Source organism: Aedes aegypti, chromosome 2, assembly GCF_002204515.2.
Source record: "Aedes aegypti strain LVP_AGWG chromosome 2, AaegL5.0 Primary Assembly, whole genome shotgun sequence".
Classification (NCBI taxonomy): domain Eukaryota; kingdom Metazoa; phylum Arthropoda; class Insecta; order Diptera; family Culicidae; genus Aedes; species Aedes aegypti.
The window spans coordinates 144,613,864-144,640,584 of NC_035108.1; the positions used below are offsets into that span (position 1 = coordinate 144,613,864).

The 26,721-nt window shown below is 37.0% G+C and overlaps 1 protein-coding gene across 3 annotated transcripts in view; it reads left to right on the forward strand.

Annotated features, from left to right (window-relative positions):
• The window catches only part of LOC5563832 (potassium voltage-gated channel subfamily KQT member 1), a 435,691-nt gene that overhangs the window by 109,798 nt on the left and 299,172 nt on the right, over positions 1–26,721 (forward strand). For 2 of the 3 annotated variants that reach the window (XM_021842612.1, XM_021842611.1), the window contains exons 8-9: positions 2,315–2,502; positions 9,919–9,966. In XM_021842612.1, the coding sequence (XP_021698304.1) occupies positions 2,315–2,502; positions 9,919–9,966 (236 nt within the window). The remainder of the gene's footprint in view (positions 1–2,314; positions 2,503–9,918; positions 9,967–26,721) is intronic. The other variant, XM_021842610.1, reaches the window with a different exon arrangement.

Below are 26,721 nucleotides of genomic sequence, written 5' to 3' on the forward strand. Positions count from 1 at the left end.
AAACTTCTGCTTACAAGCATCCCGAAAAACTTCTGCCCGTTTGTGTGTATGTCGATTAGCAGACCGTAATGCTGTCCACGGAACAATAAAACGAAACATCTTGTTGCTTCCTGTGTGTTGTGGAAAGCTACATAAAATCCACCGTATGGATTAAACTCTTCATCCAACTTGTCTGCAGTTCAAGTGTTTTTGGACTTTCCTACACTTTACAGCCGCCGACGTTGTTCCTGTTATCAAAGAAAAAGGCGGCCACCATACCGTTTGGAGAACCTGGAAGATTACTCCTGTTCACAAACCCTCGCCTTAGTGAAGTTGTTCCTGCGTCGTCGGATAAAATTCGTTGCACTCCGAACAGATTATACACTTGGGATAAGGTACTTAAAGTTCACTTCTTCTCCGGGAGCTGCCTGGCAGTCGGTGTGTGTAACTCTTCAGCTTCAGGAGAGGTCGTAAAACTTGAGCATATACTTTTTTTCCTTGTACGTTTTCTGGCACTGGCAATCTGCTGGCACAAGAATGAACGTGTTGCATGGTGCTCCCCAGATCGTTATTACCAGAAAAATCTCCACTACATCTGAGCTTTGCAGCATTTTTTTAAGGCGGATTTTTTTTTCCTGGAACAAAATAAAAAAAAGCATAGGACTAGTTTGAAGTTACTTCCTTTTTGAGGTATAAGTTCAAACACTCAAACTCCACCCAGTGGTTCAAAATCACTAAATAAACCTTCGTTGACCCCAGTTTCTAAATGCGTAACTTTAAGACGTGTCCCACGATTTTTGAAAAATATTCAGAGATAAGCTTCTTCTTCTTGGCATTACGTCCTCTCTGGGACAGAGCCTGCTTCTCAGCGTAGTGTTCTTTTGAACTTTTCCACGGTTATTAACTAAGTGCTTTCTTTGCCAAAGTTGCCATTTTCGCATTTGTATATCGTGTGGCAAGTACGATGATACTCTATGCCCAGGGAAGTCAAGGAAATTTCCATTACGAAAAGATCCTGGACCGACCGGGAATCGAACCCAGACACCTTCAGCATGGCTTTGCTTTGTAGCCGCGGACTCTAACCACTCGGCTAAGAAAGTCCCGTCAGAGATAAGATGCTAATCGTTAAAAAAATATTGGTGAGCTCAGATTTAACGGAAGGTTTTTTTCTGATAATTACGGTCTAGGGAGCACCGTGTGTTGTCGACGACGCCACTGCCAAGGGATACCGCTGCACAAAGGCACAGGCCTCTAGGAGGAGCGATGGAAAAAGTTTTTCGCGAAGGCACGTTCGAATCATAAAATTATTCTTATAAAGAGCTTTTCATGAGTTTCATTATGGTTCGTTGTATTGCGCGATGAGTGCACTTGTAGATTCTGGCCTCATTTCTGGGCAGACGACGACTGCTTTATTGATATTCCAGGGTGGGTGGGATCATGGTTATAGCTGTAAGCCCAGATTCAAGTATTTCATTACGGAGCGTAGGTTTTACAAACTCTTCTTTATTGGGACAAAGACAGTCCACGCAAACATACTGTCGCAAAGTTGCAGGGTCCCTTGTCAAACTTTTATTTGGGTACATTTTGCACATTTCACCTTATCTGATGAGTATGGAATTAGCTGTTATCAACGCAATCATTGTAAGAAATACTTTTTACTGTTTAGTCAAGGCGCCCATTAGCAAGAGGTGTATAATATTTTGGTCGATGTTAAGCTCAATGTAGTACAACATTTTACTATTTTCAAGGTTTCGAACAGAAGTTTTATGCGATTTTTTCATACAACAGGCCAAGAACCTCAAAGCAGTTTTTCTAAAAGCTGCTAAGAACCTCAAAGCAGTTTTTCTAAAAGCTGTTTTTTTTTTGTCACTCTACCCCTTTGTTTCTGAACCCTTCAAACGTTGTTGATTGTTTATTTCTTTAGTTATTTACACCGTCTTACAAACAGCGTACAGACGAGATTTCAAGTTGAGGTAAATTTACGCCTGCTTTTTTATACTTTTTAGGTATTTTTTGTATAGTTTGTAAAGTATCCATTCCATCTTTTCTAAACATTAAAATTATCTATTCTGAGAGATATTTTAAGAGTTTTTTGATAATGATGATAATGATAAACTGTGTAAAAAATGGTCGTGAACAAAACGATCGTAATAAGGATGTTGAAATGCAATGTCTATTTATTTGATAATTAGGAATTCTTATCAACAAGAGCTGATTATGTATCGTAAAATCTTGTAAAGTTATTAAAGTTCAATTCATACAAGTCGATCACTTCATACACCACTGTCAACCGCATCGCGTACTTCAATGTTCTACTTTCCTATCTCTTCACCAGGGCATCCTCGGTAGCGGTTTCGCCTTGAAAGTACAACAACAGCAACGGCAGAAGCACATGATTCGCCGCCGTCAGCCAGCTGCCACGTTGATCCAATCGCTCTGGAGATGCTACGCAGCAGACGAACACTCGCTTTCGGAAGCGACGTGGAAAATTCACCAAGTACCTCTTCCAAGTCCGCCGCCATCGTAAGTAGTGCGCTTCCCAGTTCCGCATGCCCCTGTTTTTTTTCTCGTCGTTGTTTCAACTTTGAACTTTTTTCTTTCCTTTTATCTTCTGTTGTCTTGTTTTCTCTCTAACCGCTGTATAATCTATAACATACCAACCACCGAGCTGGATACACCCGATACCTTTATTACAGTCTCGTTTACCCGTTCAGCCTGTTACATGTTATGTCACTATTTTCGTTGTACACTGATTCTATTTTCGTTACCGTTGAACAAAGGAAACTTGCCCTTTACATGTACTCTTTCTGAACCGTGATGGCACATCTCAAGTTGAAAAAAAAAAGAAAACAGCAAATACTTTACACTTATTGATAGACCCGAAAGGAAAGCGGCACACATTTACTTTTATTTTTCTTTTCAACAAGCACACACACCCAAAATTACATTTCTTCATGTACCACTTCACCCTCTTCAACTTTTATCACACATACAGAATGATAAAACACTTGATTAACAACACTAACCACATGTACGAGGTGGGAAAATGGATCGTAGATGAATAACTCAGAGTAGATTCTTATCCTTCAACGAGAGTTCTCCTTGAAACCCAACGTATTTTTGAAAATTTCAACTGGGAACCCAAATTTAACACCAAATTTACTAAATTATCACCTCTAATAGGAGAAATGATTTGTGGTTATGGTGCTGGTGCTAGTCCTGGTGACCTTGTCAACGTTTTCCGAAACTTTTCTTGTCATATTTTTTTGAGCTTTTTGAAGGAATTTATGGCTCGTTTGTACATTTGTTTTAGATAGTTTTTAATGGATTGTTATGATGATCGATTGCTCCGAATTCTTCCATGAAAGTTATAGATATACCATGTAACCATGGTAACCATGAAATTTTGTTTCTAGTACGGTTCCATGAGTCGATATCGAGTCATGGAACATCGACTCATGGAAGTTTAACTGTACTCACAAGATAATTAGAAAATTTATGGTGATCCTGAAGGTTTTTTTATGAATTTTGAAGAAAATTTCGATAGATGTCAGTTCAGATTGAATCTTGGTATTTTTTTTTAACTGTAGTAGACTCTTGAAAAGATCCTGAGCAGATTTCAGATAAATTACTATTTCATTCAAAGTTAACCCAAAATAGATAACCTAATAAAGAATAAACGGATACAGTCATCCTTCCATTTGGGACGCGAGTCGGCACAACGTAGGACTAATAGAAGGTCTTTATAATTGCAGCCATTCCATGAAAACCCGATCTAGAGGGTCACCGAATTCCGTGAAAATTTGCTATTTTGTTCCATGTCTGAAATAAGGACATACGTGTTTTTGGATTTTTTTATGAGGGTGACCATTTCCAGATCAGAAAAATCACGATTTTGCTAAATTTTTATTTTTTAAACATCATAACGCTTGACCGATTTTAAATTTTCTTGGACAAAATGAAAGCTAAAGATTTTGACTTTTCAAATAAAATATAAAATTTTACAGTAATTGTTTTTTACATAAAAAAATCAATAATTTCCGTTTTTTCGTGTCTTGAAGGCCCGAGACCAAAAGGGCTATAGCTGTTCTCATTTTTTCTTGAAAGTTCAGTAAATTTTACGTTTACCGTCAAATTTTCAGCGACGGTTGTTTTTTTATATATTTTTTTTTTTATATTTTTTTTGAAAATAAAATATCAGTCATTTTGCATCGGCACACACTGAATGTCTCAGCGGAATAGATTTTTTTATTTAAAAAAATCATAACTTTTGAGCAGCTCAACCGATTTCCAATCTTATTTTTATCTTATTTTTTATTATAAAATATAAAAATTTCCTAAAAAACTAGAATTTTTATAATTTTCATGTAAAATATTTTTTCTGTGTTATATTTTTTTCTGATAATTTGAAATCCTGAGCTTCCATTCCATAAGAAAAGATTGGAAATCGGTTGAGCTGTTCAAAAGTTATGATTTTTATTTTTTTTTTTACAAAAAATCTATTCCGCTGAGACCAGTGTGTGCCGATGAAAAATGACTGATATATTATTTTCAAAAAAAAATATATCTCAAAAAATGAAACACATACATTACTGAAAAATTGACAGTGAACGTAAAATTACTGAACTTTCAGTATTAAATGAGAACAGCAATAGCCTGTTTGGTCCCAAGGCCTTCAAAACACGAAATAAACGGAAATTATTAATTTTTTCGACCATTTTTTTCAGTCAAAACCTTTAGCCATCATTGCGTCCAAAAAAATTGAAAATCGGTCGAGCGGTTCAAAAGTTATATATTTTTAAAATAAAAATTTTGCAAAATCGCGATTTTTCTGGTCACCGTATTTCGGAAATGGTGACCATAATAAAAAAAATCCACAAATACATGTATCCTTATTTCGGATAAGGAACAACATATCAAATTTTCACGGAATTCGGTAACCCACTAGATCAGCTTTTCATGGAATGGCTGATTGAAGATATTGTTTACGTAATTTATATTAGAAAGCGTCTCATACTTGTTTAAGAGTTTTTTTAGGATTTGCTCAATATATCTTTATGCATCGTGAATTTTTGGAGTTATTAAAATAGGAGATATTTTAAAAGTAAGCTCTGCTGTAAACCCAAGAGACTCCAGAAATACCAAAGCAAACCCTCAAATGGTTCTTCAAAAATTCCTTCACCGATTCTCGGAAGCGTAACTTCAGAAATTTTCCAAATGGTTCCTTAAGAGATGCCTCTCTTCTCCACAATTTCCTGCAGCAGTTTTTCCAAAGATTCGTTCGGAAATTCCTCATGAAATGCTAAAAGGAATTCATTCAAAACTTCAGCAGTCAAACGCTAACGCCTGTAGTAGTTTCCATAAAAATAGCTCTAGAAATTCCGGTAAGGCTTTTTAAAGTATTTTTTACACATTTCTCTAGGAAATTCAATCAGAAATAATTTTTGGTGGTTGTTCAACTTTTGGCTAAAGTTAAATTACAGGTTATATTCCAAAGAATTCTTTGAGATTCATCCAGAACAACTTTAGTTAAGTGAAGAATTTTTTCAAGAGACTCGCCGACGTGTTCATGTTTTCAGTGGACGATTTACCCTGAGGAATAAGGAAGACTTAAGGGATGTGCTAAATACTCGAATACATGTAACCGGTTTTCAAATGTTTGCAACAAATTGACATCTTTGTTGTCTCCTCTGTATGTAGTTTGTTCACTTCGCTGTCAGGTCGCAAAGACAATTTGCAAAAAAGAGGCACAGTGGTTTACACAGTTTCCCAATTCCTATCATCTATAAACCACGTGCTTAAAATCAAACATGATTTTTTAAAATAATGTTCATATATTCGGCTCCGTTATGCCTAATGGCGTTTGAGCCTCATATTAAACGATTAAGTGCAAAAAAAGGTATGAAAAATACGTTTTGAGATTTCACTAGGAAACCCTACAAGAAAATTTCCATAAATTGTTTGCGGTTATAATTGGCATCGAATGAACTAAATTTTCGGAGTTTTCCGACCAGAATCAAATTACAATATTTTAACACATTTCTATCAATAGCATGGCTACGTAAGATGACTTTATTATGAACTTGTTACATGTTTTGTAACAGATTCATCAGTTGAGAACAGTGACAAAATTTGCAAAAACAAAAATGTTATTTTCTAAAATTTTGGAATAATTGGGTTGTAATTATAATGGGATTTGATATATAGTTGTTTGATCTAGTGAAAACATTGATAGAAATTTTAAAAATTTAAACTACTTATGGATACAGCATTTACAACAACTGATGATATAAAAAAATCATATCAGAGAAAATAACTTCTGAGTATTATAAACTATGTTGTTGAGTATTGTTTAAAATTGTTGACATAGCTAGATCTTTTTTCTGGAAGCTTGGACTACCGAAGTAATGTCGGTCGCAATAATCACGATTTTCACAAATTTCTGATTGATGCATATCAATGATACTTTTGAATTTCACTTCGGACAATATTCATTCTTTGTCTAATCGAATAAAAACATCCTTTCAGTATTATTTTAAAGAACTCACAAGGAATATCCCTTTATAATTCTTCCACGAATTTTTCAGGTATCAAGGATTTCCTCATGAATTATTCCCATACTTTTCCAGTGCATTCTCCAAGATATCATTTACCAGTTTGCATTGAGTTCCTTATGGGATTCCCACGGAAAATCACTAGTTATTATTCAACACAGTTTTTTCCCGATGTTTCTTTAGGCTTTCTGAACTTCCAAGAAAATTTCTCGAAAAGTGTGAATCAAATTGCTTAAATGAATTTCTTGAAAAATCCTGAATTGTAAGCATTTCTCCTTGAAGGTCCTCTACGCACTTATTACACATAAATTCTAATTGTTAGCTTACAATATCATCCAGTGCATTAATAATTTCAAAATCGCCAAAATCGTCTTCAAGATCAAACACCACCAACAGTTTTTTCCAACTTTGCCTTTGATAATCTTTCTAAAATTCAAATTCTTCCAACAAATCTTTTACGAAATTTGTCAAAAACTTTTGCTATTGGATTGCTTGGATAATTTACAGCAAAAATAATCCTTCCAAAAACAAAAATTATTCTTCCAGTTTACTCTAAGGTTTCCTCCTAATATTCCACAAGATTTTCATAAACAATGAAACAAGATTCAATTTGAAGAATGTTCTTAATGATTTTTCTGAGAAGTTCTCCACAGATCAATCAGCATTTTTTTCACAGAAAATTCTCCAAGTGCTAAGGTTTATCTCCGCATTCCTTTAAAATTTTTCCTCGAAAACAATATTTTATGAGGAGAAATTTAAACAAATTTATTTATTATTAAACAAATTTATTAACATATACTGGAAAATTGATAAGCAAATTTTAGGAAAACCAATGGAGTATTGACTATATTGATACCCTTGAAAATTATTAAGAACTGCCTTGAAAAGTTTGTTGAAGGATCTCGGGATGAATTGCTGAAGAAATCCGAAAAGGAAACGTTTTTGTAATTTCTTCCAGAATTCCTAGTAAACTTTTTGCAATATATTTGTTCATAAATCTTTATGCCTGATCAAAAATCCTAAACGAAAACAGGTGAACCTATGAAAAATTTCCTGGAGGACTGAGCGAAGCGCTTGAGAAATTTAATATAGAATTTTCGGGTAAATAGCTGGAATAATTTCTGAAAATCTCCAATTAACCCCTCCAGCAGCAGCTTCAAGTTTTTACAATGAAGAAACAAATTAAAACGCTATAACTTTTTTGATTTTAAAATATTTTTGAATTTTTTCAATAGTTCTCAAACACTCTCTAATTTTGAGAATCTACCTCGATATTGCTTACACAGCGTAATAAAAATGACATTTTTGCGTGTCTTCTTCTTCTTCTTTTCTGGCGTTACGTCCCCACTGGGACAGAGCCTGCTTCTCAGCTTAGTGTTCTTATGAGCACTGCCACAGTTATTAACTGAGAGCTTACTATGCCAATGACCATTTTTGCATGCGTATATCGTGTGGCAGGTACGAAGATACTTTATGCCCTGGGAAGTCGAGGAAATTTCCAACCCGAAAAGATCCTCGACCGGTGGGATTCGAACCCACGACCCTCAGCTTAGTCTTGCTGAATAGCTGCGCGTTTACCGCTACGGCTATCTGGGCCCCTATTTTTGCGTGTCTCAAGGATCAAATTATGTGTCTCGAGAAGATTTGAGGTTGCTGAATCTGATTCCATTTTCTGAAATGTTCCAGCACGTCACAATTAGCTACAGGTCGCCAAAGCTGTATAAAAGACTGGTTTTATTGATGTTTACATAAAATTTAAAGTATAATTTATCAAACTTTTTTGTGATCTAATCCACTAAACATGATTTTTTGCACTTAAACATTTATTTTGGATTAAATTTGATTGAAATTTCACGATTAAATTTGGATTAAACCGATTTTTTCGACATGCTTGCTGTCTCCATACAAAATTCGTCGTTTCTCTTTAAATTAAGCAAATAAATTAATTTACAAGCTGGCAAATTTGCATGCAAGTTGGCTAAAATAGTCATTTTTTGCATTTTTAACAGACAATATCTCAAAAACTAGACGTGCTATGATATTTCTGAAAACGGCAATGGATTCAGCAACTCTTAATTGAGTGAATAGCGGTATTTTGGTGCTTGAGACAAAAACATGTTCCGCTGTGTTATTGGTCATCTGATGAGTTTTAGAAGTTCCTTGGCGACATTCCTCATATAAAATTTCTCTGACTGCCATTTTTTTTTTCTAGTCAGTTTAACAAAAAAGTACAATATAGGCTATACAATGTTGGGTAATAAGGAGCTTCTCTAAAAAAAATCATTCGAATCGAATTCGCAAAATTTTTATTATTTTAAAAATTATAACTTTTGAACCGCTTGACCGATTTTTAATTTTCTTGGACGGAATGAAAGCTAAAGATTTTGACTTTTCAAGAAAAATATAAAATTTCACAAAAATTGTTTTCCACATGAAAAAAAAATCAATAATTTCCGTTTTTTTCGTGTTTTGAAGGCCTCAGGACAAAAGAGGCTAATGTTGTTCTCATTTCTTCTTGAAAGTTCAGAAAGCTTTACGTTTCTGTCAAATATTTAGCGATGTATGTTTTTAGTTTTTGAGATATATTTAAAAAAACAGTCATTTTTCATCGGCACACACTGTAGGTCTCAGCGCATTAGATTTTTATTTTTAAAAGAATCATAACTTTTAAGCAGCTCAACCGATTTCCAATCTTTTTTTATGGAATGAAAGCTTAAGATTTCAACTTAAAAAAATAAAACTCTGACGTGCTAGAAAGGTTGGGAATTCCAATGTTCCCGAAAAAAAAGCGTACGTCTAGTAGCTTACTTTTAACCATATGAAACCAACCAATTAAAATTAGGTTAGCTGATGATCTCCGTCTACGAGGGTTACCATGAACATAGAAACATTATGTGTAATTAAGCTTTAATTTGTGTCTCTCGAAAGATATCTTATCACAAATTGAACAGCTTCTCGCATACAAAGCAATCCGGTTTTAAACACTTTACAACTAATCTGACTAAAACCGAACCACCTTATTTTAGACAACCTTCCACACCGTAATTCATCTAGTGGGCTCAATCGTTAAGGTTACTTCTTACATATCAGCTTCACTTACTCGTTACATAAAAGCTTCAGTTATCGTTGAAAGCTAGTCAACAAATGAGACTTGATCATTCACTAATGAAGCATTCACTTTACCATACGTCAAATGAGCTTTTATCGACAGCTTGAAAAGTTGGAGAGCTTTTGTACTTTCATCCTGAAATCCACTGTCCAGTTATTGTGCGTAACAGTCGCCTGACCATTTCTTAAATGATCGCTTCTTGACTCCGAAACTAGTAAGTTTTATTCTATTCTTGTTTTCATTAATTTCATTTCTATAAACTATTATGTTTTCCAGAAACGATTACTGGGATCTACTGCTCGAGAGTCTCAATATCCATAGGTGGTAATATTGTCTTTGTTGGGTTTCTTTACTGATATCCGTTTTCTTTTTGCTTCAACTCTCATCTCCTTTCCACACGAAAATAAAACAAACCACTCCCACAGACGGAAAACGACCACATTCGTTTGTCGTTCATCCATCGTTGACTGTGTGTGCATTGCCCCGGTTTGATTTCGATTTGTGGTCTAACACATTTCATCACCCTCAAGGAGGTTGCTTCAATCTAACTTGGTCGATTAGGGACGAATCTGCCCTTTTTTCTCTTCTTGGAAGTCAAACTCAAAGAACACAATCTTCCCTTTCATCTGCTGCGAATCGAAATGGTTTTATGTTTGTTTTGAGTTTTTATGTTGGATTCTGTTTTTTTTATGCTCCATTTGGGGCGTCCGTTCACCCTCACAAATTCCAATAATTCTTGGATCATTTTGTGTGACTAATAGAAACAAAAGATGACAAAGAAAAAGGGTTAGTTACGAAATCCTCCTCGAGGAAGATTTAATTCCAAGAATTCCAGAACAACAAACCATAGCCATGAAGGTATCATGAAAGAAGAACTTCATCACAAGGATGAAGACGTTTTTAATTTGTTAATCATCGTTAAATAAGGTTTGATGAACTTCTGTCTGGTAACTAACCAGAATTTCTTTTAAATAATAAAGCTTTTCATTTACATAAATCATTTTTCAACATGTTCAACATGGCATTGATGTACAATGTTTTAAATATACATCACAAATTTTGCTAAGGAAACAACACACAACTGAGCGTATTTTGACATCAAAAGGTTCCACCTTAAAATAACTTAATAAAATATCTCATTCAGGCAAAAACCCTTCTTATCATATCCAATCATCACTATCGTTTGATCTTTGCCCGCTTCAAGCCAGTCAATTCCAACTAACTTCTAATCAACAATCTTCTTCCTGCTGCTGCCAATTAACCTAATCAGTCTAATTCGATCGATCAGTTCAAACAAATCGTCCTCGAGCAAAATGAACCGATTCTCCGGGGACCATTTTGATTTGATTAAGAATAATCCACCGCCCTTTCCATCCCTTTTGTGCGCGACAACGGAACAAAACTTCCATCCATAGGAGAAATTGAAGGAAGATTAATGTTGCTCACAAAAGAGCTTGAAAACAAGCTTGTTGTACAAATTGTACAAATAAAGTGGGAAACATTTCGGCTATTTTGTTTTGGAATGTGATTTAATCCCATTCTGAACTGATAGCACCTATGAACACTGCACCTATTTCCATGAAACTTTGAAAAATTGTTAAAAATAAGCAATTTTGTATCTCAAACTTCTGCTATTATATTTTTATTCATTATACTTTTGTGTGCTGTGTTGGACAATACTCTAATCCTTATTAGGTAAAACTAAATTGAATAATTATTAACATTCAGATAAAGCATCTTACATTTAATTTGTCACAACAGTTCAGATATTTAACAGGTGAACTGAAACCACCTGCTCGTAAGAAAAAAATAATTTACTAAATGCTTTGTTCATTGCTTTGCAATAGAATACTAGGTCAGTTTTAAAAGGTAATCTTCTGTATACCAAATTTTGAAAGAGTTGAGACATTTTAGATTTTTGCAAGTATGAAGAACACTATCTGAACTGTCTTACAAATTACTCGCAGGCTTCGCTATTTGGTGGAGGAGATCTGAAACATTGCAGATAAGTTGATTGGGCGATTGTAAACAACTTAAATAGGCAAGGTTTAGTCCAGGTTCGAAATTGATACAACCTTTGTATTTTTCAATTTATCTGCAAAATATGCCGACTAAAAAAATTTGTTACATAAATCAACCGAGAATGGTTGCTGCATATTTGATTTTTTTTCAATAAAAGTTCTCATTCCTTCCAAATCAGTTGTTTGAGAAATTTTAATAACCTTTTCTTCATTGAAAATGATCCTGAGCTCCTGAACTATGTGATTTTTCATTTGGACTAGTAAGTCCTAGGCCCAGCAAACGTTACCTCAAAGTTATAGGTAAATTGCCAGAAGATATGTGTCGTTTCTGCAAATAAGAAAGCGAAAGCACTGAACATTTGTTGTGCAAGTGTGTTGTACTATACCACAAGCGTTGTAGATATTTAGATAAAGGCTTGCTAGAGCCTAATGAAATTCAGTACTATCATCCAAAACAGGTACTACATTTTATCCGAAACGTAGTACCTGATTGGGATGCACACCAATAGCTGTGGAGATAGTTACCCATTCTCTCTATAATATTGTCGGGAGACGTGTCCCCTCCCCATATAGCGAGCATGCGACCTCTCACAACAATGAAACGGGGGCAATCGAACACGACATGCTCCGCTGTTTCCTCCACATCAGCACAGTTGGGGCACGCAGGAGATTCTGAGTGCCCGAAGCTATGCAGGTACTGCCAATAGCAACCATGTCCTGACAAAAACTACGTCAGGTGGAAGTTCACTTCCCCATGGTTTCTTCCATCCAATCTGACACATTTGATATTAGCCGATCTACCCTTAGTGGAGTTATCCCATTCCTGCTGCTAACTTCTAAGCGTTTCCTCTTTACACGTGTCGCGGAATTCTCTGATACCTCTTTGATTGAAGCATTGAACATCTTCATTGATGATGAGCCTGATGGGCGTCTATGATGCACACAGCCTCTTTAGATACCGTCCGGTATGCACTTGCTGCTATTAAGCACATTATCCTGAACGTGCTTTCCAACCGCTTTAGGTTTCTGCTCATTCTAAACGCTTATGACCAGATTGGTCATCCTTACCTTAGTATGGATAGCGCCAAGCTTGCCAGTAGATGCCCTTTTACAGGCATATTCAACGTGGCTAGCGAAGCTGAGCTTGTCATCGATCATTACCCCGAGATGCCTAAGGGATCTCTTGGACTCTATGAAGCAGTCACCTACCGAGATAAACGCCCGTTGCTCGGACTTGCGGTTGTTGACCAACCTTAGTCTTGTGACGGGCCAGTCCTAGTTTCTTAGACTTCATCCATTCCTCAACTAAGGAAATAAAGTGCGCTGCTGTCAACTCTACTTCCTCCATCGATTCGCCATAGACAACAAGGGTGATGTCGTCAGCGAAACCAACAATCTTAACACGTCGAAAGGGGCAGCCTCAGTACGTCATCGTACATCGCATTCTATAACAGCGGGCCCAGGATTGATACCTCAATTCCCGCGGTAATCCGATCACTTTTCTGCCCTCTGTGTCATACAGTAGAAACCTACCATCAAAATAGCTTTCTAGAAGCTTACAAAACTGCACCGGTATTTTAAGTGTGCGGGCTATCGCTGTCCAGGTTGCGCTGTTGAACGCATTCTTCCCATCCAGATTGACAACCGCGCAGTAACGGATGCCGTTCCTATATGCTCGATTACCACCTCAGCTGTCTGAACCTCCGACTGGATAGCGTCCAGAGTAGATTTGCCGTTGTTGGTTGTTGGACAGGCCGTTTGCACTCTTCATACACGGTACTAGCCAGTTGAGAATCAACCTCTCCAACAACTTGCCCGTCGTATCTAGTAAACAGATAGGTCTATACGCCGACGGGTCACCTGGTGGTTTCCCCGCTTTTGATAGTAGCACCAATTTCTGTCGCTTCCATACATCCGTGAAGATTCCTTGATCAATGTAGCGTTGCATCGTTGTTCTGATCATGTTCGGATCCACATTTACTGCCGCTTTCAAGGCAACATTCGGGATACCATCGGGTCCCGGTACCTTCTGCCAGCTCTTCGTTCGTCACCCTCGCCACTTCTTCTCCTTTATCTGCCGCATACGGCGCTGGTGGCCATGGGCTTGTGGGATGATGCGGAAAGAGTACATCGATTATCGATCGCAGCAACTCGGGCGACTTCTCTTGGGACGCTGTGGCACCTTTGGTCTTAACCATTACCACTCAGTTTCCGTTGTTGGCTGGTATGCGGTATGAGTCTGATTGCAACACCACGTCGGTCTTCGTCTTCGGGACTGACTGCCAAAGCAACTGCTGGGCTGCACCACAGTGGTTTAAATTTAACTGTGTTACTTCCGTTTTGGCTGCTTTGATACTCCGCTTATATCCGGACATTTGGGTCCGCCCGTTAAGTGTCCATTGTCTGCTCTGTTAACACATATTACGCACTTAGCGAACTACTATTGCGTTGCGACCGTGGTTCTTGTGCATGCACTGCCTGGTTTGGACTATCCCGTATCTTTTTTTTCTTGGCTTTCTTGGCCTTAGGCATGGTGTTGGCCTCTCCACTGTTGCTATGTCCTCTTGATCACGGAGCTTGGCTCGTGCTAGCTTTTCCGCTCTGGAGGACGGCCGAGCAGGTCACTTAGCAACCATACGTCTATTCGGAGGGTACCTTCTTTCGCATCAAATAATATCATCAGATATATTCGCGTTGCCTGTGAAGGAAAACACTTCAGTCTGACACGACTAAGTGTCGTAGTCCTGCTAAGCAGCTAAGACTGATTGTCGCAATTCCAGTAGACTTGTTTTCAAGTCTTTTCTTATATTGCTTTTGCTCTCAACAAACTCGATGATGACATAGAGTTGCTCAGCAGCTACCTGCATTTTTGGGAGGTACTTTCTATTACGATCCATGGCCTCGATTAGTCCCGGGCAGTGACGATTAGTCAGCCAACACGCAGCAGCAAATAAATTGTCCTCTCCTATTCTTGTTGCAACAATTTGAGTCTGCAACAACAGTTTATCACCATTTGAACATAATATAACACTAATCGTTCACCACGTGCTCAGTGATTTTTAAGGCTTTGCATTGCAATTTTCGAGAATTTTTTTAGTGTTGATTGAAATTTCCGCATTGTCGAACAGCATCCATAAAACAAATCCGATTTTGTGATTAAAAAAAAATGATGACTCGCGAATTGAGGAGGTTGCAACAATGTTGCCTCCTGTTACTGTCATGACAATTTTTCTTTTGAGTGCATACCAATCCGCATAAGTTAGGACAAACGGTTATGAGTGCGCTTGCTTTGTTGTTTGTTTTTGTCTGTTTTTATTACAATTTGATTCACTGGTCACGGGTCATCAATCATCTCACATGTTGCACTGGAGTGGCCAGCATCACAGTGTCTATTATTTTGCCAACACTGTTCTCACTTAAGTTGATCTTGATCATGAGTCCAGAAGCTAGAGTTTTGTTTTAATGGATCATCTCTTATGGATCCCCCTAAGAGCCACTATCGCCACTCCGCTAGAATAGTCGCCTATGAGATCCCATGATTATCTATGCAAGCATGGAGTCCTTGCTAGGGTTGACATAGTCCTTCATGGGCTACTATGTTCAGAGCCGGATCGGCGCAAGTCAGGTAATGACATCTGAGTTACGTTTCGGGCCAGCGATTGGGCCCGTGTCATTGGAGCCTACTAAGGGAGTAGAAAGTCGCCGCTGTCAGCCTCAAAGCTTACTATCCAGTACATACCCGACCAGTGAATTACAACTAAATTGCAGCACAATAATACCAAGATTTGTTACAAATAACACATTTTGTTTCATTTTAGTTAGAATCACTTTGAGTTGATGGAGAAAATTTTAACATAATTAAAACAAAACCAATTGTAATATCAAAAGCTGTTTTAAATTTGTTTTGATTTGAAACATAATTATAACACAATTTGTTATAAAAAATTAAGAGCAATTGCTTATAACAAATCTGAGGCAACTCTGTTGTAATCCAAAGGTCGGGATTGGTCCCAATGTGCTCGAAGCACTCCTTTTCGTAGTTCCATGCCTTGTCCGTTTGTATCGCGACCAGTATGCCATAATCCGGATCTTATTGGCATAAATCCTGATGTGCTGTTTGGCACTCCTGTTAGTTTGCGCTAGGGTGCTTTGGCACTTTAAGCGGCACCGGTCGCTTTGACAGAGTTGCATTCGGATTTGTGTGTTTTTATGAAGGTTTATCTGAGTCCACTGGGATCTCCACCACAGCCTGGGCAACACTTCAATTCGCACAAGACCTGGGGGGTCTGTAAAGCCCCTGGACTTTCGTCCATACGGCCTCGGTAGATCTTACCTCGTAATGCATAACGTAAAGGTTATCTACCTACGTTACGGGTCAAAATCAAATGGACTGTGTCTTCTGCAAACCTCAATGTAGCAATGGATGGGCAGGTTTTAGTGAGTTTAGTGCGATAGCTCCACACTCCCTGACTTATCTTCTCAGAAGTCGGGTAGGAAGAATATCTTTTAACTTCTATACAATACAACTTAAAACAAGAGTCTATTTCTATAGAAAGACAAATGCTTATTAAATCATTAAGGGGCAGCATTAATCAGCGGTCTTAGATTTTTCAAAAGCAGTATTTTCGTTCAAAATCAGGAAATTTAACATGAAAATGTTTTTTACTGCATTCTTAATCAGTTTCGATGCTTCGAGGCTTAACTGCCCCAATGTACAGCCTTTAAACATTGGAAGGAAAAATCGCTGATGAAAATGTATCAAATAGAAAGCTAATAACCACTCCAGAACACAACTCAAAATAATAACAATCAAGTTCAGAAAATGGAGTTTTCATTAAGATATTAACAGCTTAAATACCAATAACATCAACAGAAGGAAAAATCACAAATGAGGAAGGAAATATTTGTGATGAAAATATTAGCAACAGAGTATACAAAAATCTTTTCATCTGTACAGTTTGAAAGAACGGCTTTTGTTTGAAGTATGCCGAATCCACACTTCATATTTCAAAAAAGAATAAATATAGGGAACCAAACAATACAATCTTCTCCAGCGTGTCGTGGGTAGAAACAATGTTAGTTTGATGATAAGTATGAATAAAATTGATCCGGCGATAGAACACAGACATCTAGAATGTATGTTTAGAATGTATACGAATAACTTTTTACGTAATGCGATGATTGTATATGCAAAATTTCACGCATAAGATGGTATGGAACGGCCTTTTAAGTGTATCGATTTTATTGTGGAGTAATCTGTACCCTTATGCGACTTAATTTATGATAACACAGTAGATTTGACAGTTCTTACGGACTGATTAGAATTACACTGAACTTGTATACGGGACGAAACGAAATGAGTGATTAAAGTCAGAAAATGTAATTTTATGGCGAAAACTTGACAATTAAGATACAGTGGGGGAAGTGTATCAGTGGGGTAAGTGGATCATTTTTCCATATTGAGCAAAGATAGTTGAATATTTTGAATGTTTTCGCACCATTGCTTCGTATTAGGCTACTTTCTTACGTCCACACTGATACTAATGCAAAACTGGTACTACACGTATACTAACACAAGCAAACTTGTTGGCTGCAGAAGCAATTTATTTCAAAATTGTTTTCTGTCAATCAAAACTACATTGTATTTCTGCCTTAAATCAAATTTTACTAGTTTTTTCAACGCATGGTTAACATTTCAGTTGTAATTGAATGAAGCACAATGAAAAATATTTGATTTTTATAAATGAATACAGATATATTGGATGTGGTACACTTACCCTCACTATAATGGGGTGGGGTAAGTGGATCAGGTATTCTCACCAATTATTGGCAGACTGCTTACAATAATTTGAATAAGTTTGAATACTCGCAAATATTGTTTTGTTTTTAATTTTTCTTATTACTAATTTGTCCAATTGACTATAGAAAATTTGAATTAATCCACCTAAAACTTATTTTAATCTTTCTGGTATAAAAAAATATACAAGAATGAATATTGCAAAATTCAAACAAAACTTTTCGTGTTTTATTAAAGCTAAGTTGCAAAAGAGCCAAATATACAAGTTTTTCAAAACATGTTATCGTACCTTATTTGATCATATAAATCACAGATGATACAAATACATGCATAAATAGAATAAGCAGATTTCATAGTTTTGGGAACTTGAAATCAGAAGACACAGTGTGTTTGTTTGACAAATTGAGACATGAATTTGCGAAAAAATACGCGTTCTAGTGAGACTCGAACTCACGACTCCGTGTACGCTAGACCGGCGCTTTAACCAACTAAGCTACAGAACACCTTATGATTCTGCGGAATAGAAAGCCAAACTGAATCCGAGTACTAACTATGAACACATCTCTTTTCGCAAATCCATGTCTCTTTCGGACTTAGATGCCAAACCCCCACCACGCTCACGTTTGTATCTCCCGATCGCAAGTGAGAGCGAATTGTTTATGGATGCTGAGTTCTTACGCTCTACAGCCGCATACCTATAAGCCGAACACTTTCGGCACGAAATTCAGTATGCGTTGAGCTCTCAGTGCGGTCGCACGCTCTACGACCAACTGCGCCAGGAGGACGCAACTCGGGATACATTAATGAATGTTTGCCCTTTACTGGCATATACTAGATTTGCTAGTATGTCCGAAACATAGTTTTGGGAACTTGAAATCAGAAGACACAGTGTGTTTGTTTGACAAATTGAGACATGAATTTGCGAAAAAATACGCGTTCTAGTGAGACTCGAACTCACGACTCCGTGTACGCTAGACCGGCGCTTTAACCAACTAAGCTACAGAACACCTTATGATTCTGCGGAATAGAAAGCCAAACTGAATCCGAGTACTAACTATGAACACATCTCTTTTCGCAAATCCATGTCTCTTTCGGACTTAGATGCCAAACCCCCACCACGCTCACGTTTGTATCTCCCGATCGCAAGTGAGAGCGAATTGTTTATGGATGCTGAGTTCTTACGCTCTACAGCCGCATACCTATAAGCCGAACACTTTCGGCACGAAATTCAGTATGCGTTGAGCTCTCAGTGCGGTCGCACGCTCTACGACCAACTGCGCCAGGAGGACGCAACTCGGGATACATTAATGAATGTTTGCCCTTTACTGGCATATACCAGATTTGCTAGTATGTCCGAAACATAGTTTTGGGAACTTGAAATCAGAAGACACAGTGTGTTTGTTTGACAAATTGAGACATGAATTTGCGAAAAAATACGCGTTCTAGTGAGACTCGAACTCACGACTCCGTGTACGCTAGACCGGCGCTTTAACCAACTAAGCTACAGAACACCTTATGATTCTGCGGAATAGAAAGCCAAACTGAATCCGAGTACTAACTATGAACACATCTCTTTTCGCAAATCCATGTCTCTTTCGATCACTTGCGATCGGGAGATACAAACGTGAGCGTGGTGGGGGTTTGGCATCTAAGTCCGAAAGAGACATGGATTTGCGAAAAGAGATGTGATGTTAGTACTCGGATTCAGTTTGGCTTTCTATTCCGCAGAATCATAAGGTGTTCTGTAGCTTAGTTGGTTAAAGCGCCGGTCTAGCGTACACGGAGTCGTGAGTTTGAGTCTCACTAGAACGCGTATTTTTTCGCAAATTCATGTCTCAATTTGTCAAACAAACACGCTGTGTCTTCTGATTTCAAGTTCCCAAAACTATGTTTCGGACATACTAGCAAATCTGGTATATGCCAGTAAAGGGCAAACATTCATTAATGTATCCCGAGTTGCGTCCTCCTGGCGCAGTTGGTCGTAGAGCGTGCGACCGCACTGAGAGCTCAACGCATACTGAATTTCGTGCCGAAAGTGTTCGGCTTATAGGTATGCGGCTGTAGAGCGTAAGAACTCAGCATCCATAAACAATTCGCTCTCACTTGCGATCGGGAGATACAAACGTGAGCGTGGTGGGGGTTTGGCATCTAAGTCCGAAAGAGACATGGATTTGCGAAAAGAGATGTGTTCATAGTTAGTACTCGGATTCAGTTTGGCTTTCTATTCCGCAGAATCATAAGGTGTTCTGTAGCTTAGTTGGTTAAAGCGCCGGTCTAGCGTACACGGAGTCGTGAGTTCGAGTCTCACTAGAACGCGTTTTTTCGCAAATTCATGTCTCAATTTGTCAAACAAACACACTGTGTCTTCTGATTTCAAGTTCCCAAAACTATGTTTCGGACATACTAGCAAATCTGGTATATGCCAGTAAAGGGCAAACATTCATTAATGTAAGCAGATTTCAGTTTATTAAACAACAATAAATGTAACTAATATTTTTAAACTACGAGTGTTTTTCGAAAACATCGTAAGGAACAATCCTATGATACTTCAATTTAACTTTTGTGATTATATAAAAGAACTTTCTCCAAATAATTGTAGCTACAATGTTTTTTTTTGTTCGAATTAGTGTGAACTTATGTATAAATATTTTTAATAATATTTTGATAAAATAAAGACACTTTTTAATTTTTAAAGTATCAAAATATAACATAACTAGCACTAATAACAAGAACGAAAGCAATATCATTCTAAGTATACATAATTGAACCACCATGGTGGGGCAAGTGGATCATGTGGCGCAAATTTTCAAGTTCCCATACTCAATACATAAAAATCAGAAAAATCTAAATAAATGAAGATTTGAAGTATATTAGTCCCTCATATGTTCTCCACAGAAAAAAGTTTGAATTGCATTATTCACGTAAGCTGTACATAATAATGAAGTTGACTATTGATTTTTCTGTATCCACTTACCCCACGGTAGCTTATACGTTTTTATTAACAGTACACTGCGGGTGTGATGAAATTTATAAAAATAAACGACTTTTAATTTGAATTCTTGTGTGACTTCATGTTGCTGGGAAATAATTATTAGGTAATCAAGCGATCTTCAATCTAAGATAAAAAAAATGTTGAAATTTTCTTAATAACGGGTTCTATAAATGTTCCCACTAATCTGTTTGGTATGAGACTCCACAATTCGTTTGCGTAAAAAGCAATCTAAAAAGTTGGACTTATGGTTTCAGCCATAGTTTTCACAACACTCTTTTTGGCATCATCTTTCACAAGACAGAAGTGCTTTTGCGTAAGAAAAACGAATATTTGGTACCGTTAAATAAACTCCAGGTTTCTGGATATGTTTCCATGTCACATGGATTGAAAATATAGGTTGCTTTTTTCATTTTTTCAAAGCTTTTAGATAGTTAAAAGTGTTTGTGAAACACTTTTCGATGATTGCCTTCTTTTCATTTTGTTTATTTGAACTACGGAAATTCTTTTCCCTTCCAAATCATTCATTTTTTCAGCGTTAAGTGAAAATGTATGCCTCTTGTTTAAAAAGTAGTTCGCAATCTCTAAGGGTTTCCAGCAGAACGCAATAGTCTCCCTTATTTGCGATATGGAAGCAGTAAGTTGTAGCTATAAGATGGAGATGTACGAAATTCGAAAATACTGGGCACGATTGGCGACACCCTTTGCTTTTGCACTTGAATCGAATAGCCTGGGCTAAGGGCTGCTTTAATTTGTTGCTAGGAAAATTTATCCTATGAATTGAATTAATTGCGATGTAATTCTCAATATCCGTATCCATTTCAGCCCTATGTTTAGTTATCGATAATCTAATATCTATTGCACACTTCAACGAATAAGAATGGATCTGAATATTTAGGTAAAACCTACTTCCTAAAATGATATATAATCTCATCAGTAATAATCCTCTAGCAAGCCTATTACATTCCACTTTCGCTGCGGTCCTCAAAAAATTCAATCCAAACGCGACAGCACTTACCATTTCTTGTTTCGTCAGTTCTGTTCAAACTGTCCTGATTCCCAACGTGCTAAAAAAAGGTTCCCGATTACTCAAACTGTGTCCCTTTCATCCTTGATGTGAGAATAATGGGAAAAACTAGCTCTGTCATCGTAATACCGCTCCGTGCGGTATCCGGGGGGTATCCGTTGTCCTCGAAGGAAAAGGCTTCCAAATCTCTCTTGAAGACGTGGAAAGTCTCGTCCGCGAAATACTTCCCGTCGGCACTACTGTACCTTCGTCCAAGCAAAACAGTAATGGAATTTGCTTGTAATGCTGACTGAAAAGTATGTCGGAGGTGAATCATCGACTCCCCGTTCATAAGGTGGTAGGCCAACGAAAGGCGTTCGCCTGGAAGAATTTTGCGCTCCATGTCCCAAATTGAGTTACCTGCTGCCATCGGTGACCTGAATTATGACCTTCCTGGAAGAAGGCCAAAAATCAGCCCTCTCCGACAAACTTGAACGAGGGAACCCTCCTACGGAGAGACCCGGGAATCACGCTTCCGGATACAATTCAATCAGATTTGACATAAATTACCGGATTGGACGGAACCCGACCGGATGGAAGAGACAAGATTATAAAAATATGTGTTATTTTACGCGTTTTCCATTATTACTAGTTTTTTCAAAACATGTACCATTAGTAGTTAAAATGCCAAACATTCCATCACATTTGTAGATTTCCTTTGACGACATTTTATACAGAATCTTTGTATAAGCAAAAGGTGATTTCATTATACGTACATTCTGGTTGTCTGGAATTCTTATTATGTGCTTCTGGTCGGGAAGCATTCTCGGTGGCTTTAAGGGTGGCTTGGGGTTGCTGCTTTTTAATTTCCAACGGTTTGTTTCAGTTTCTACACCTCAGCATATTTTTTTTTCGGTTGCGTCTTGCTTTTCAACGGCATCACTGTTCGTGCCACGCTAAATTATTATTCAGACCCACTAGCATAACAGTGGTCGTTTCCTTTATGGGGTAGCAGTTTCCATCCGTTTTCACTTTTTTTCTTGCAACAGGAGACCCTTTACTCCCTCGTCATCTATCACAGCTTTTGGCTCCCCCTTCGGTCGACGCTATTGTTCGCATCGGATAAATAACGAAGACGGCAACGGCGATGGCTTCCGACGGGATTCTTTTTTTTCCCAACGTCTCTTTCCATCTGTTGCAATTTTTGGTTTCTTTTTCTGACATGGTGATCTGAGAAGCGGAAGAAAGTTGGGAAAATGCAACAAAATTTGTCCTGAGCTTAAATGTAACTGTGAAATCTAATGATGTTGAACATGGCTTAAGTTGAAAGTTACTACTGGGTAACTTTCATAAAGTAGTAATTTTTTTTTTTCATGTTTTTAAATGTGTAGAATTGTACGCAGACCAGCACTTTCAATGTTATTGACTGATATTTGACTATACGATGATTTACAAGAAAACTAAAATTAGAATTTACCACACTGTCTTCCGATGATGTTACCTATATATAACACCGTTCGACAAAAAAGTCGATCTGAATGTGCAGAGATGTGTCACCTTGGGCTTGGAAGTATAAAAAAATGAAAAAATAGTGGTTTCAAAATGTTTGAACATTAAGAAATTTTTGAAGAATATGTTTAATTTAATCAATTATAAAAAAATACAAAAACAAATTTGACAAAAAAATATTTCCAAGGAGCCAGATTATATTTTATACTTGAATTTCATTGTTACGAGTTGTACTTAGATTTATATGGACATCTATCCCTTACAAAATGACTTATTTTGATAAAAATTGTTAAATCGATTGGTTTTAATGATACTTCAATCAACTAGCTGTCATCTTCAGAATATGAAACAAAAAATAGAATATTCTACAGCACAATGATCCTTTATAAATCACATGGTTATATTTTTGAGATTTTCTATCACCCTACCCTCTTGTGGTCGACTTTTTTGCTAAGCCCCTTTTCTTATCAATGATGTGAAATCTACGTTTTGTCATACGAAAGAGGAATGGTTTCACGTGAACGTCATATTTCGCTCACACTTATTTTTCCTAGAATTACGATGAAGGATAAACGAAAATCATTCCACTCACCTTGGGGATTTGTTTTTCACTCCATCATATTTTCGCTCACCAGCTTCTCCCGATAATTATCACTATATGGATAAACAAAAACTAGTGCCGGCGATGCGATTTGAATCTAGAACATTACTAAAAATAACCGCGATGCGTGCACGCTAACCTGCTACCACATCAACTTGGCGAAAGCAATGGTTAAATTGGTGCATGAAAGCAAATACTGATCATGGTGATGGATAAAAGTAAAGTTTTCATGGATAGGAGAACAGCCATTCCATGAAAAACCGATCTAGTGGGTCACCAAATACCGTGGAAATTTTCTTTTTTTTCCTTATCCGAAATAAGACCATTTCCAAAATAGAGTGACCACAAAAAATGCAATTTTGCAAAATTTTTATATTAATAAAATTATAACTTTTGGACGGCTTGTCCGATTTTCAAATTTCTTGGACAGAATGAAAGCAAAAAATTTTGACTTTTCAAGAAAAATATAAAATTTTACAAAAATTGTTTGACACCAATGGTGTCTTCGGCAAAGTTGTAGATAATTACACTACATGAAAATTACTGAACACAGCTCTATCTATTGTATTTTAAGATATATGAGTCGTTTTTTGTGAACGACCCCTTAACACTCTGTTTTTTGGTAGCTCTACAGTGGGCCAGTATAAGTGCAACATCATTTCCTTCCCCTTCTCCACATTGGTCTGCATTCTGACGTGGCAGGCGCCATTGTTGCCTAAAAATAGAAAATCACCAGCACTTATACACTGAGGGTGTCTGTTAGTCCCAAGCAGTCATTCGGTTGGTTTCTTGTGTAAGTGCAGCTGATCTGGCGGTAGCATTCACGGGTGACCAATCAAGTTCAAGCTCAAGCTCAATTGATAGAGCTATAGTGTGTTCACCAAATTTTCATGTAGTGCAATTATCTACAACTTTTCCCAAAACAGTCTTCCCTTTCGTAAATATCACTGTTGCCTTTTTTTGGTGACCGTTCATAAATTCATAAATCCCTGCAAAACTCTGTGACTGTTTAAAAATATTTCTCAACCCCCCTGAGGGGATCCATTAAAATCCCTCTTCAAAAGTCCTAGAAAAAATCTGAAGGAATATTTTGGAAACACGTAAACAGATTTATGAGAAAAAATCTTGAAGTAATTTTGTATCTCAAATTTTGAAAGGATCGCAAAAGTAAGGGTTGAAAAAAATCAGGTTCAAAATTCAGATCTTACCAATTTAAGATATCTTGTAGATATATGAAGAAATTCCTAAAGGATTTTTTATCAAAATATCCGGAAGACTTTCATAATACATTTCATGACGTCAGTGCGTACATACAACATCTCAGTCTATTAATCCATTTTGAATTGCCAACAAGCTTTTACTATTCTCACTTACCGTTCCACATAAACAATAACTGTTTCAACTTACAGGAGCATAAAACTGATTGTGACACTCGAATTTAAAAAGTCAGCGAACGAAAGATATAAAAAAATACCAGCCACGTCTCTTCCCATTACAAACGTTCTCACATTTCACTTCATCTTTTCCCTGCTCACGACACCGTCGCTTTCCATTGTCGTCCACAGCAGAGGTGCTGCTGTTGTGACATTTTCCGGGATTGCTCCGCCAACCGTGTACGGAAACAGCCAACGATCCCCATAAACTTGACTGGCATCATCTTCCTTTCGGTCGGTCCTTCCACGGCTGCTCTGTCACGAAACCTTCATCGCATTGATGTCATTCTCCACCTCCCTGTTGTCAGCGCATATCTATACACCACCAGAGTAAACTGGGGCCAACGTTTTTTTCTTGACTTTCTAGCTCAATTCAAATCAAATGTTTTAAGTTTTACAATGGCTCAATGCTATTCAAGGAAGGAAACATACAATTCTTAATTTATGGAAATCGATTGAGATTTGCAAAAGCTATTTGTTGTTTTTGACTTAAAAATTGTAACGTTCGATCAAACTTCCGTTGCATTGAACAAAATAAAGAGTAAAGCGAGACAAAAGTTTCTGTTCAAAATTTTTAGCTCAACTCAACAAATGTTACAAATGTTATGGTAGTTTAAATGTTGTGCAAGTGAGAGACTTTCACTTCAAGTATTATAAAATTCGATTTATGTTTGGAAAATTATAGTGAGTTGTTGGTTTCAGACATGAAAATTGGGTTGAACCACCAGTATATAAATAAATTTCCAGTACCGTAATCCGGGGTATCATTGATCAGCGGGGTAACATTGATCGGAATGACTTATCTCATCAAAAGTTAGTATTATCATTTATTGATAAAATATTTCCAAACCATGAATGGTGCTTCTCTTTCTTATATTCATGAGCTAATAAAAGATAATATTTTTGCGAAAATTGCGTTTACCTTATGCGTAAATTTGTCAACTTTTCGAAATAATGATTTTACTTGGTAAGGATGACACTACCGAATATTCATGTCTCACATGAGTTCCGCAAACGATATAAGCAAGGAAAATGTAGTTCTTACTAAAAATGGCATCGCCGAAAACGATTCCGTTGTCAAAACCTTTAGAAGTATGCTCAATTAATCAACATTACAGAATTACTGTTAAGAATATAGAATTTTCTTAGGAAATTGGCTACCTTTAGGCGTATTCCGTGGTTCGAGGTGTTTTTAATTTTAAAATAACTTAAAAAGTAAATGACTTGTAAGCGTTTGGCCTTCATATTCGGCTTCGGAAGCCATGATTTAAGTAAGTATCGACATTTTCAATATTACCGAACATTGTTTACATAGGTGATCAATGTTACCCCATATCAGCTAAATCAAAAAATCGCCTAAAACATTTTTTTAAATATGCTTAAATCTTTCAAAAAACAAAATACAGTACATAGTCACGAGCTATAGGTGGCAGTACTAGTTTTAAAAATAAAAAATTTGCGACATTTGCAGTTTCGAACGAAATATTTAAGAAATATTCAAAAAAATGATCAATGTTACCCCAGATTACGGTATTGATAAAACAAATTCTATTTCGATTTTTTTTTTCTAAGGGCGTTACTGAAATCCCAAAAACATAATTAGTATAGTTTTTTCCGGATATATTGAGTATTCTACAAACGTCGAACTTTTAACCCACCATACCCTATAGGTGGAATCAAGAGTCTGCGAAACTCATATTGACAATATTTTCGCTTCAATGTC